Source organism: Magallana gigas, chromosome 2 (assembly GCF_963853765.1).
Source record: "Magallana gigas chromosome 2, xbMagGiga1.1, whole genome shotgun sequence".
In the NCBI taxonomy this organism is placed as follows: domain Eukaryota; kingdom Metazoa; phylum Mollusca; class Bivalvia; order Ostreida; family Ostreidae; genus Magallana; species Magallana gigas.
Genome location: NC_088854.1, coordinates 51,939,950 through 51,952,516, shown reverse-complemented (window position 1 = coordinate 51,952,516; position 12,567 = coordinate 51,939,950). Strand labels below are relative to the sequence as shown.

Here is a 12,567-nt window from a genome sequence, read left to right as displayed (position 1 = left end):
ATAAATATTTCCTTATTCCAAAAAAAAGGGTGATTATTGTAGCATAGTTTTGGATTTATTTTTTCTTCCTCATAAAATAAGTTTTGGAAGTTCTGATACATGGCCAAATTAGCATCTGAGCGATATAAAGATATACTTTTATGTATTTCATTTTATTGGTTTGAGATCAATGAGGACCAATCTAGCTGACAGTCAGGGAATTTTATTTTTTCTATAGGAATTTAAAGTGGATATAGGCAAAGCATGAGTGTTGATTTTCTTTAAAGGGGGGGGGGGTGGTGGTGGTAGCTTCTGGACTCTAGAGATTTTGTAGGTTAAAACTGAAGTATTCAAATTTTTTACTTTTGTGATATTTCTTCCAGTGATTATACTTAAAAGTAATCAAATCTTTCTTCATATTTTGTTTAAAGCTTTGAAGGTTTAAGACATACAGCAATTCAATCAATACCATTTGCCTTGCAAACATATTAGAAATATTAGAAGCATTTATTTTTATTTTTTATTTTAATGGGGTATCGGGATTTTGTAGGGTAAAAAATGAAGTCTTAATTTAGACTTTTTTTTTACTTCTTGCGATTATACTTATACAAGTACAACCAATTACTTAAAGGTGGGTGACTGGTGTCATTTGAAAGAGCGTAACCTAATTTCCAGAAAGTTGATAATTAAGATTCACAGTTGTACATTTAACTTTATTTTGTCAATTTCAAGGGGGGGGGGGGGACGCTGGGTGCACCATAATCTGTAACCCAAAACAAGTACATGTCCTTATCATATACAATACCAGTATATGTCCTTATATACAATACCATCCGATCTCACCTCACTTGCCAAAGTAATTAGCTTTCCAAAGAAACAACCGGAAGTTCTTAATGGGTGCATAAAATAAAAACAGGTTACGTGATAGTCTGACTGTACCTTAATGCAAAAATTGAGTGAATGTGTTGGTACTGTATTTTAGAGCAACAATATGTAGAACAACTATGGCACCATTAAATCAAATAAGTCTTTACATACTTTATATATAAGATAACAATTTTCTTGGTTCATGTATTCAACTTGAAATTTTATTATCGTTAAGTACCGATAGATAACTGCTTGAGAATTACTAGCATTTGATTTATCAAATATAGAAACATCTCCAATATGTATTGCAAGTTTTCTTCGTTTTCGGTTTAAAACGATTTTTTTAATTGTGAAATTAATATTATGCCCGATACAGTACCATATTTGACCAAGCTATTTATACATTATACATTAAAGGAAAATTTAAGAATCCGTAGATTCCTTTCACATACTAGATCTGTACCTTAAACTGTTTACTTTATTCTAAAGTTTATCTATGCCGGGTCATAGACCACAGACTTGATATTTTTTTTTAACGCTGTGTGGTAAAATACCTCTCAAAGTATATCTACAGGTATCTATTTGTTTAAAGAGGTCAATGTATTTTTTGTTTTTAATCTATATTATTCACTGGCCATTGTCTCTGCAAGAAAATTTTCCCATAGTGTTATACTTGTACATTTGTAATAGACAATTAGGTACTGGCTGATTTAGCAAAAATACGTGTGTGTTTTTTTCACTGGGTGGTTATTCTCGTTGAACAATGCAGATGCACCCCGGGGCACTTCTCAAGGTCTTATACAATTTTCAATAGAACTGAATTCCTAATTTGATATCCTGAAAATATGAGGAACCCCAGAAAATTAAAAATTATATATAAGCATGCATCAAGTTTAACTGCAAGCATATGGTATCAAGCTAGTCTTGTTTCTCAAAACAGTTTTGCAACAGGTCATGTCTTGGTCATAGTTAAGCACACCTGTGTTCCTGCATGTGCACCTGTAGATCAGAGTTTCACAAGCACCATGACCTTCCAGTAACCTTGACATGGAGTTTGGAGTCTAACCATTCATCAATCACTTGTATTTCATTTCACCTTCTTTTTGGACAATTCATGTGTGTTTTCTGTGAAGTCTTGTGATTTTGATACATATGTACATGTACATCATTTAAAAGCATGTCGGGTACATGGCTACCCCAATTGTTGCTCTTTACATACAGTCAATTATTATTATTCGTTATTTCATATTGAAAAGTATCTAAGTGCGTGACATGCGAATAAATCATAATGGCGTACTCTAAAACATAGCATGGCCTGGCCTAAATTTTGGTTTGGTATACATTTTACATTGGCCTCAATGGCCACTTATATTTTTTTTTGACCTTTTATCGAGGTATGTCCAAAACACCTGAAACTGTCAAGTTAAATGGCTTTTACCTCTTCATGTGATATTTTTATCATAAAGATTCATTTCATTTCAATTGATTTTGGTCTATTGTGAATTTGAACTATTAGAATAATCACAATACATGCATGTACATTGGTTCCACTGCTCTTACTCTAATAAACGAAATGCTGAATCAAGTTACCAGATGATGTATTATAGCAATCATTTTCAGATGAAATCACTGAAGACCATGTAGAATGATAGCCAAGAATGAAGGCAACAAATCTCATCTCAATATCATGCCTGGTGAGAGAAAAGGCTGATATCGGAGGTCTTTAAGCAATTCTAGCCAAGCCACGTTTTAGATCATGCCTTATTACAGACTTTATCCATGCCACTGCACAGTGATATCAACATTTTGTAAATCCAAAGTTTAATTGTATGTCATTGTCAATTTTTCGTTAAAAAAAAATTGGCTTCTTATACCATCCAATCATCAAACTGGTTGTTACATTACTTCTTGTAAATCAATACTCGGAAACCTACTGGCTGGTAATTATATAATATTGCTAGCATAGCTTGAAACCGAATAATGAATATAAGGAAGTACAAATGTACATGTACTTGTTGACCATTCCTCACAATGTTGGGTTTCCTGACCAACTCGGACCAAACCTCTTTTCTAGTTTTGTTTCACCTAACAAATATAAAAGTCATCACATTATTTATTAGAATATTTTATTACAAATATTTTTAAATAAATTTATTTTCCACTTTCAGATCTAATAAAAAGAGACCACAGACACTGTGATAAAAGGACATCTAAATTTCTTCTTTGGCAGCAAACATTTATGACTTTGAATAAAACTATATAACTTGTAAAGCATATCTTATATTACATACACATGTGTATTAATTTTCAGTATCAATAAATAAAACAACTGAAATAACACTTGTCATCATATAATTATCAACAAAATCTAAGTTATGTTTATTTCACACATACGAATGAAATAAATGACAGATAACATTCTTCCATTCACATCAAACACATTCACACATGTCTTAATGGTGCATCAATCTTTTTAAATCTTTGGTATAGTTATCATAAACAATTCGACAATGGATAACAAAGAATGCAATCTTGATAAGCTAAATTTGATCCAAATAAGTTAAGGCACAGATATCACTTTGATTTCAGGAAATATCTATTCCACTGTTAACATATATATCTGATTTCATATCACAGAGTTCAATTATCTACAATCAATATAAAATAATTTAAAATAAAAGAGAAAGAATTTGTCTACAAATAATCACTTATTTATCTGTTGCATTACTAAAAACTGCATAGCATGAAATTCACAATGCCAATCATATATGAAGTTCAAGGTTCATTTCATGAAATGATCTCATTCCAAACTGAACAATCTATTATGCTAGATCTGCGGGACTATTGATAGTAAGTTTAAGGTCGTATGGGACACCTACATATTGTGATGTACCTCCTATCGAAATAAACAATAAAACCAAGTATCATTTTATATAATTGTCTTCCCTGAAAATTTTTACCTAACAGCATAGTGCAAGCAGTTTGAGCATTAGCAACCAATCTGTACTGGAAAGTCATAAATTCAAATCCCGCTTGGCCTTTTATAATTTTTCCTTTTCCAAAATTGTTATTATAATGTACTTTTTATCCATATCACAATCGACAGTTGTCCCATACCACCTTGACATCTTTCAAACAGTATTACCCAAGTGTCATTTTTTAATCAAACCTTGGTCTTAAAGTGAAAACAGATCACCCAGATAAATATCAGCTTTGTGAGAGCAGAGTTCAATAAATAGACACAGGACTTTATTATAGAAGGAAGGGAGGGAGGGGTACATTTACCACAAATACAATATAGCACCAGTTTACAGACTTCATCACTTATCAATGAGTACAATTATAAAATAAAGTTAGATCCTTTTTTGAATAAAGGTGACCTTAACTGCCACAGATCAATAAAAATCTTCTTGTAAGAAATATATCTTAACTTTATTGGGTTACCAGGTACATGTAATGTTTTAAAACATATGTATTGCCTTTTCATCAAAAATGAGGGATTTCTACGAATCAAATTACAAGAGTAATTTAATCTTTAAAAAAAAAACCACCATCAAAGACCAAAAATAATTGGTTCAAAAAGAAAACCATTATAATATATTTAATAAAGGATTAATATGTTACTCTATACAAATTGGATGGAATTACCAGCAATAACATTTAAAAGTCGTCCAATAAAAGATAACCTTTTATACACAGTGAAACGACAGTGTAAGCCTAACATAGCACCAGCAAAAATGACTCATAGTTCTCTTGTAAAATATTAAAATTTCCAAAAACTGTAGGCACTTTATTAAAAATACTGTCCGATTTAATAAAACAACATTATAAAATTTACAAATCACATTTCCTCAGACCTAAAAGAACAGTGACATAATGTAATACCCTTGATTCCTTCTTTTGCGCAAAAAAACTTTAGTTCATTTTAGATATTAATCATTCCCTCTGAAATACTTTACAGACTCTATATATTGTATAAAAAAAAACAATCTATACAAAGTATCCATGGTAACATACAAACATAATCACATGACACAGCTATCCTCCTCAGCAGCTATTTTTTAACTTGATCACACTTGCCAAATCAGCAAATGATTAGTGCTGTCATCACGGCCAGCCGACTCGTTTGCGGCGTTATTTCTGAAATCTTCGTAGCCGTCACCACCACTAATCACCAACATCCGCGAGGCGAGCGTGGTGGTAGCTGCCATGGATGAGCGTCTGTGTATGTCGTGTAACGCGATGTTTTCACTGATACTGTCATCTTCCTCGTCCCCCTCCACTTTTACTGTGGGGGAAGTCACTGTCATTTCTACACAGGTTAAAAATCTCACATGCCCTGTATGTCCGTTAACTAACCCTGTTGTAAAAGAAAGAGATATAACATATTATAAGACCAATGAACTTGATATCATCTCTAGATCAGTTTTGTTAGAAATACTGCACACTTTAGATGATGTTACAGTGTTGCAAAGGATGATTTTTGTGGTCCTTGTGACAACTATTGACTAACTTCTCAGTACAAATTAATTGTTACACATCTTTCATATGGTAATGTCTAATTTGAAAAATTATAATTTGTCAATGTCCAATATCTAAATAAATATTTTTAAGCATGATTTTGCCAAAAAATAACCACTACACAGTAAATTTTTTTCATATAGCTTTTTAAACACACCACAAGCACTAAATGCATTCCGAGACGTTGCATGTTTCACACAACTGATTAGATATTTTCACTGACCTGTGACGGTGGGGGTGGGGATAGCTCCGCGGGTCGTGGTGGAGGTGATCCGTGGCATGGTTATAGTCAGGATCACCCCCGCACTGGTCCCCACCCACAACAGATCCTTACACACCATCAGCGATGTAATCCGTAAACACGCCGCCTTATGTTGACGTATTATGTCGTCAGCAGCTGAAATTCATAAAATCGTCTCAATTGTAAAGGAATTTCTCTAATAAAAAAAATGTGGTTGCAATTGATTTACTTAAAGCAAAAAGATGATATGGATTAATTCTGTTTTTTCTTACATTCTGTGTGTATCAATAACAAATGCTTAGGGTTCTAAACTACAAATGCTGTACTTTAACAGTAAATATATCTGCCTTGGTGAATCATACTAAATGATTAAATATAATGAATAGTTACAGTTCGATGAACTAGCAAGAATTATTGTTAAATAAACATTATATCTGGGTGAGAAAGCTCACATTGTAGTTTTTGTGCCACTGCCTGAGCTATGCTGACTTCTAGTAGGAATTCGTAGGAGGTGGCGTGGTATAGGAGCAGTTTGGAGCTTTGTTGTGTTGCCATCCACACGCCCTGACCCGAACAGACCAGGCACTGGATACAGCGGTCCGAGTCAGAGATCACTTGGAACGAGGTCTACAATGCATCAACAACAGTCAACCCCTGTGACTATCACTCAGGCATATCATACAGTCATAAAATTTTTATATATGTAGCTAGATTTTTAAGCATGAAGTGTATACAAGAAATTAAACAAACTGAAAGACTTTTCCCTAGTCTTTTTATAAGAATAATGTATATAAACAACCAAAATCTGTATTTATCAGAGTTCCATTTCAATGCTTATACTTATAAATACACATATTTTAATGATACATGTATGAAAATGTACATGTATCTTAACCTTTAATGATGAAAAAATCCGAACAATTGCTATTCAAGTTTAAAGCTAGCATGTGATTTATTTGATCTCTACATGGTGATTCTAAAAGGTTACAATCAGACAAAACTATAGTTGAACTGTTGGTAATGAGAAGTTTTAGTGAAGGGTGTGACATTGACCGGTACTGACCTCTGTACTGAGGGTGAGGGGATTGATGACCTTCATCACATTCTGACACCCACACCATAGCTTGCCGGCCACCGCTAGCATCTTATTAATGGGATACTGCACTGTTCCAATACTTCTTGTGTAAGGATTCTCTGCATCCCAAATACCTTCTAAAATATAGATCCAATGTCAAACCTTTGAATTCTCATTCCAACCTTTTATCATTCATGTACAGCATACATCACATTTAAATAGAAGTATCAAAAGGCTGATTTATACCAAAATTACTCAATGTACAAGTAGCTAGAGCATGTGTATTGTATGTTTATTCATTTCAAAAGATTTATCTAGCCATTAAAACTCAAAAGATGAAGAATACTCACCATTATCTCTTTTATAAACTATTAAATCTCCATTAGCTAAGGATGCAAATACCTTGTTGTCTAAATATCTGAAAATACATTAAATTAACACAATTATTTTTCTTACTTCTGTAAAATGAATCAACCAAGCACACTTCATATAACAACTTTATAGGTAAATGCAAATCAAAAGTATTAAAAACTATCACCAATTTTTCCAAATACTAGTATGTTTACAATAAACAGAATTGTAAAGATCGGAAAAAAGAAAGACTTACACTATACAATATACAGGGGATTCGTGATGTATTTTTAATTTATTCTTTGTTGTTTTAATATTGTCTGTACACTGGAATACATGGATGCTATAACAGAAAGTTGATCATTTTAATAAATACTGTAAATAATGCATGTAAAACCACATGCAGTTTTATATCCAAAATATAAAACTCGGAATCAAAATGGAAACAAAAGAAAACTTAAAAAATGTTTCAAAATGTATATTGACAAGCTTTTACTCTACTTGGCCTCTCCACATTAGACAACCAGACTGTAAATTCCTTATTTTATGGGAGTACTTAATTCCGCGATCCCGCTGTTTTGCATCAAATTGCGAGAACATAAAATCGCGACGCACAGAACTTTTTTCCTTATTTCTTATAGTTTTTAACTCACTAAAGATAATGGCAAGATTTTAAAATCCACGAAGGGTATTTCTCATGATTTTAAGCTTATATTAAATCCCCGCGTTTCATTAGGAATCTTGAGTAACTGACCAGTAGAACAATAAAACAGAATTCGTGGACTCTTCAGTCTTTGTGAACACCTACCACCCATCCTCTGTTCCCAGCCACATGGTGCTTTTGAGTGAGTCCTGGATCCAGCTGCCAACTGTAATAGGATCAGGATTACTGCTGACTGGATCTGGATTAGGAGTAACTGATTCTGATGTAGGTTCTGGGAGGTCTGCAGGGGGTGGGATCTTCCCTTCCTCATCTACTGAGATAGAAATTGACTGAACAATAAAACTTGTATACATGGTGGAAAGTTCTATTCATAAAGTTCTACTCATCACAGCAGATTTTGTTCAGACAAATAATAGGTGTCTCATTTTTTTCTTTTCCTGATACCTATAACCTAGTAATAACCTAGGAATACAGACTCTAGATTCCTATCCTTACTAGGACCAGGAAAGAAGCTATAAATACTCACCATCTACAGACATGGGGTCCTCATTGTTTTCATTACTGCAGGGAAATGGCGTGTCTTCATCACTGGACTCTGACTCAGACTCAGACTTTTCCGATTTCTCCTCTTCTTCCTCCTCTATCCCATCCTCACCCTCAGCCACACTGTTCCGAGGACCATCCTCAGACACCCTGGGTATCAGAGGATGCTGGGATATCACCTGATGTTGATGCTTCTTACCACTGCTCTTTCTATTAATAGAGTTCAGTAATTGATAGATTTTAAAATCCCCCCTCATACATGATGTTAAAACCTGGTAAATTATCACAGTTCAAACGTTTCATGAACTGTCCTGAATGACCTTGACCCTTACCTTCTGAAGGTCCCACTGTATGCTGGGACAGCACAGATACAGAGGATCCTGGCGTTACAGCCAGGGACAGGGGTGTTGAGGGTGACGATTGGTTCTGGCTGCAGACTGAGGAGACACATGTGACCTACATAGCCATCACTGTTACACACCCACACCTCGCGGTAGCCGGAGTTGTTCACCCCGTCAATCGGAGCAGCACAGGAGAACTGTAACGTAAACATGTACCAGTACAGTAGCTTGTCAATGATATTCACAAATGAATGTAAATCAAATCTCAATTCCTTTGATATGTTATATTTATACACTGAAATTTGAAATATGAAGTCTCAGATATCCATAGCTATAAAATTTTACCTGCATCCCTGCCCTAGTTTTTGTAATAGGCAAAGGTGTCAGGAATTCTGGGGCTCTTTTGTCAAACATTTGAGCTGAAAGTAAAAAAAAACCCATTTTGATTGTGTCCAGGAATCATATAAATGCAAATGTTCTATAGTAGTATATTTACTAAATAATTGTAACAGTACTATATTTTCAATTTACTCCTTTAATTTCATTATTTTAATATGATTTGAAGCTTTGCTGACCCACTGACCTAGTTTCTGTTTGGCATCACTGACGGTGGCCTCCCAGGTTATCCTCTTTTCCCCCGAGGTAAACATTATTTCTAATGGGTAGATGGCTTCCCTGTTAAAGAACAAAAGGAAAAACATGGATTAAGCTACTCATTTCACCCGTATACAGATATTGGCTGGATAGCTTAGTGGGAGAGCACCAGGCTAGAAATGCTGGGGTCCTGGGGGTTGATCTGTACTTTCAGCCAACCATTTTTATTATGTATTTGCTCTTCCCCACTACCATACTACCCGTGGTTAGATTGCAGTTGCAACAATACCACTGGACTCCTATGTACAGAGCAATAAGCTGAAGTTTTTACAGTCAAACCTCCTTATCTCAAACTAGATGGGACTAGTTATAAACTTCCAGATATATGAGTATTCAAGACATCAAGGGTAAAACACTTAAAGTATAAGTGGTTGGGACTTACCTATCACTTCAACATATCCATTGTATTTGATATATCAGTGTTCAAGATACCGAAGTTCAACTGTATATTTTCTTTAACTCTTGGAGTTGAACACAACATACTGTATAGCTGGTTTTGCATATGAGTTGCTCTACCTTTTAAATTGTAATTCAATGTAAATGTATGCATGTGAGTAGTTATAATTTGAATACATACTGTGTAGTGACTAGAATATCCACTTTGTTGGACTCAGCGGTTGGATTTCGTAGCATGGCCTCTGACAACTGCTTATTTAGTGTTGACAACATATCCTTTACAATCTCTTCAAGACTCTGCAGTATTCAAGCATTTAAACTAATGCATCATTCATGCCCATTGTATTTTTACTTTCCATACCCTGCTTTTTTTTCAGAAAATTGATTTTTAAGGGAAAATTACTTAAAACAAGAGTTGATGCATAGACTGTATTCATTTTATTGCATTTAAAAATTTGATATGCAAAGTATAGCATATGCAGTAGTTTTTTTTTATTAAAGACAAACTGTTGGCAGAATGAAGACAGTTTAGGCAGGTAACAATTGAGCACAAAATTCTTAGACCATTCTTAGATTGAGAACAATTAATCATGTAACAAATGGTTCATAATTAAGGACAAACTGCCAACAGAACGTGGACAGTGAAGGCAAGTATCTAGCAAAGAGTAATTTTTAATTATTAAGGATTTAATTATTAGGATGAGGCAGGTTTACAATTAAGGACAAACTACTTACAGAATGTGGACAGTTGAGGCGGGTAATGAGGTCACTGACATCATTCAGTAGCCCGATGTCCTCCTCTAACTGTTCAGGGTCGACTGTGTTTCTCCTGGATAAGTTCGTGGGACCTGCAACAACCAATCAGAATCCCTCAGCAAACAGACTTTGAAACACATCTTATTTCAAAATATGTAAAAGTAAAACATTTTTGTGTACATTTGCAACAAATTTTGCTAAAAAGGAATGAAACAAAAATAAATTCAGATGCCATGCAGAACAAAATTTGTCAAGTATTATTTGAATTATTCAGTGGGAGTTATCCCTCTTGTCATATGGGCATTGCCCCTTAATATGAGTTTTTTCTTTATCATGTACTTAAAGATATGGTCATTATCTGAACTTGGTAACTTACTTTTAACGATTTCTACAGCATCAAGACCAACTTTCAGCCATACTTTATGTTTGATATTCTCAGCAAAGTCTTGTCCAGTGGGGGATTTTCTATAAAATTAACAAATTTTATAAGAAAAAAGTTTATAAGCATCATTCAACTAAGAATCTTTGCTTGCGAAAAGGTTTTTAATACACTCTATTCCTCATAAACGGAGGAAGGGAGTGTATCAAAAAATACCTTAACTAGCAAAAATGTCAATTTAACATCTCATTTTATCTATTTTAACAGTCTTTCCAAATAAGATTCAAGTTTGAAAGCTTCCGTTAACTGGTATTTACCATTAATCCTTTTAATATTATGGTAATGCAATTACATAGGATTTTGTCTGTTACAACATCAAAGATTAAGCTTATAGCACAGGGATTATGATGGCCAAAATTTTCAAAAGGCCGGCTTCACCAATTACAACACAGGTCAGTGTTGAAGAGGGTCGCCGTGGTGCCTTGATCGGGTGACCTTTGTTCTGAGTGACCGGTGGCACTTGTCGCGGAGCCACTTGAATACTTACAAGATAATGGATTTACGGGTGACGGTCCCGGTACGCCTCTTGAGACTACTTATGATAATGAGATCAGAGAAAGTCCATATACACCACTGGTCTTTTTTACTCTGTACAAAATACATTAGAAGAGTCATTCACAAGTTAAAAGCACCTTTCACAGCTACCCTAATTGGAATTTAATAGTAGCATAGCCCTTTAAATCTATTTATAGATTTTCTGTGTACAATTTGTAGTATAATCTGTTTCTTTTTTCCTTAGAATTTGGATGACGAAAAACTAAACAGTTCACACTAAATGGCATAAAAGTATTGATATTTCATACATAAATAAAATAATTTATTTGAAAAGGTTACCTCAAAATTGAGGAAAAACTAGATTGGTTTAATTTTCATTGTTAAAAATATATGTTATCCTTACCATTATTTGAACCATGTCATGCCTTATGTACTGTCGGTCTGGCACAGCCAGCTAAAACAAAAAGAAATATATCACAATAGTCCATTGAAAGTTAATTCTGCTGAAAACTGTATACTGGTAAATCCTTAAATTTATACCTATTACCAATTACACCTAATATACTAGGCATCATAACTCATCATTAACATAAAATTAGAAAGGCATCAGCGATGGCAGAATAATAGTCATTAGAAATTAAAATCCTATCCATTACCATCAGCTACCAAGTACTTATTTAAACTAATGAGGAATTTGAGGCTATGTATATATTGGGAGGGGGAAGGGGTCTTATGGACTGTCAAATGAAGTAACTTCGGGTAAGGGATACCCTTAAAATCCAATTTTCTTATGGTTCCAAAACAGTTATGTTAACAAGATCATATACCTTTGTGTTAGTTTGTGTCAAACAGCAATCTGATATTTTTTTTTACATGTATTTCATTTTCAGCCATGGGCTTAATGAAATCAACAACATTTACCTAACTTTAAGCTTTAAGCTGATTCGGTGCAAATTCCACTTATGGACAGAATCATTTTCACCTCAAATATATAGTTACATCATATCAAAAGTCCACAGTTTTAAATAAAAAAGTTCTGTTAGCTTACATCAGTGATCAGTAAGAGTTCCAGCCTCTTTAAAGTGGCCTGCTGGTCTTCCTCATGTTGGCTCTCGTTGACCGTACCCAATTTAATGGCAAAGTCGTGCATCACTTTTTCAGCCTCCTTCAGCAGTGGGAAATCAGGGTGATTAGGAGGGGTGTGTTCTATTAACCTCTGAAATATGACCAGAAATGGGTAAATAG

The 12,567-nt window shown here is 34.2% G+C and overlaps 1 protein-coding gene across 5 annotated transcripts in view; it reads right to left on the bottom strand.

The window, feature by feature from the left end:
• Positions 1 to 3,106: 3,106 nt before the first annotated feature.
• LOC105335150 (rho guanine nucleotide exchange factor 17) overlaps positions 3,107 to 12,567 on the bottom strand; it is a 31,971-nt gene continuing 22,510 nt past the window's right edge. For 3 of the 5 annotated variants that reach the window (XM_034447295.2, XM_066077151.1, XM_066077152.1), the window contains exons 7-23: positions 12,371 to 12,538; positions 11,726 to 11,776; positions 11,315 to 11,415; positions 10,765 to 10,853; positions 10,368 to 10,480; positions 9,814 to 9,929; positions 9,166 to 9,257; positions 8,928 to 9,001; positions 8,574 to 8,779; positions 8,225 to 8,451; positions 7,843 to 8,011; positions 7,291 to 7,377; positions 7,034 to 7,101; positions 6,672 to 6,820; positions 6,061 to 6,235; positions 5,591 to 5,764; positions 3,107 to 5,206 (exon numbers count right to left, since the gene is read on the bottom strand). In XM_034447295.2, coding sequence (XP_034303186.2) covers positions 4,917 to 5,206; positions 5,591 to 5,764; positions 6,061 to 6,235; positions 6,672 to 6,820; positions 7,034 to 7,101; positions 7,291 to 7,377; positions 7,843 to 8,011; positions 8,225 to 8,451; positions 8,574 to 8,779; positions 8,928 to 9,001; positions 9,166 to 9,257; positions 9,814 to 9,929; positions 10,368 to 10,480; positions 10,765 to 10,853; positions 11,315 to 11,415; positions 11,726 to 11,776; positions 12,371 to 12,538 — 2,349 coding nt within the window. In that variant the 3' untranslated portion in view covers positions 3,107 to 4,916. The remainder of the gene's footprint in view (positions 5,207 to 5,590; positions 5,765 to 6,060; positions 6,236 to 6,671; positions 6,821 to 7,033; positions 7,102 to 7,290; positions 7,378 to 7,842; positions 8,012 to 8,224; positions 8,452 to 8,573; positions 8,780 to 8,927; positions 9,002 to 9,165; positions 9,258 to 9,813; positions 9,930 to 10,367; positions 10,481 to 10,764; positions 10,854 to 11,314; positions 11,416 to 11,725; positions 11,777 to 12,370; positions 12,539 to 12,567) is intronic. The other 2 variants (XM_066077154.1, XM_066077153.1) reach the window with 2 other exon arrangements.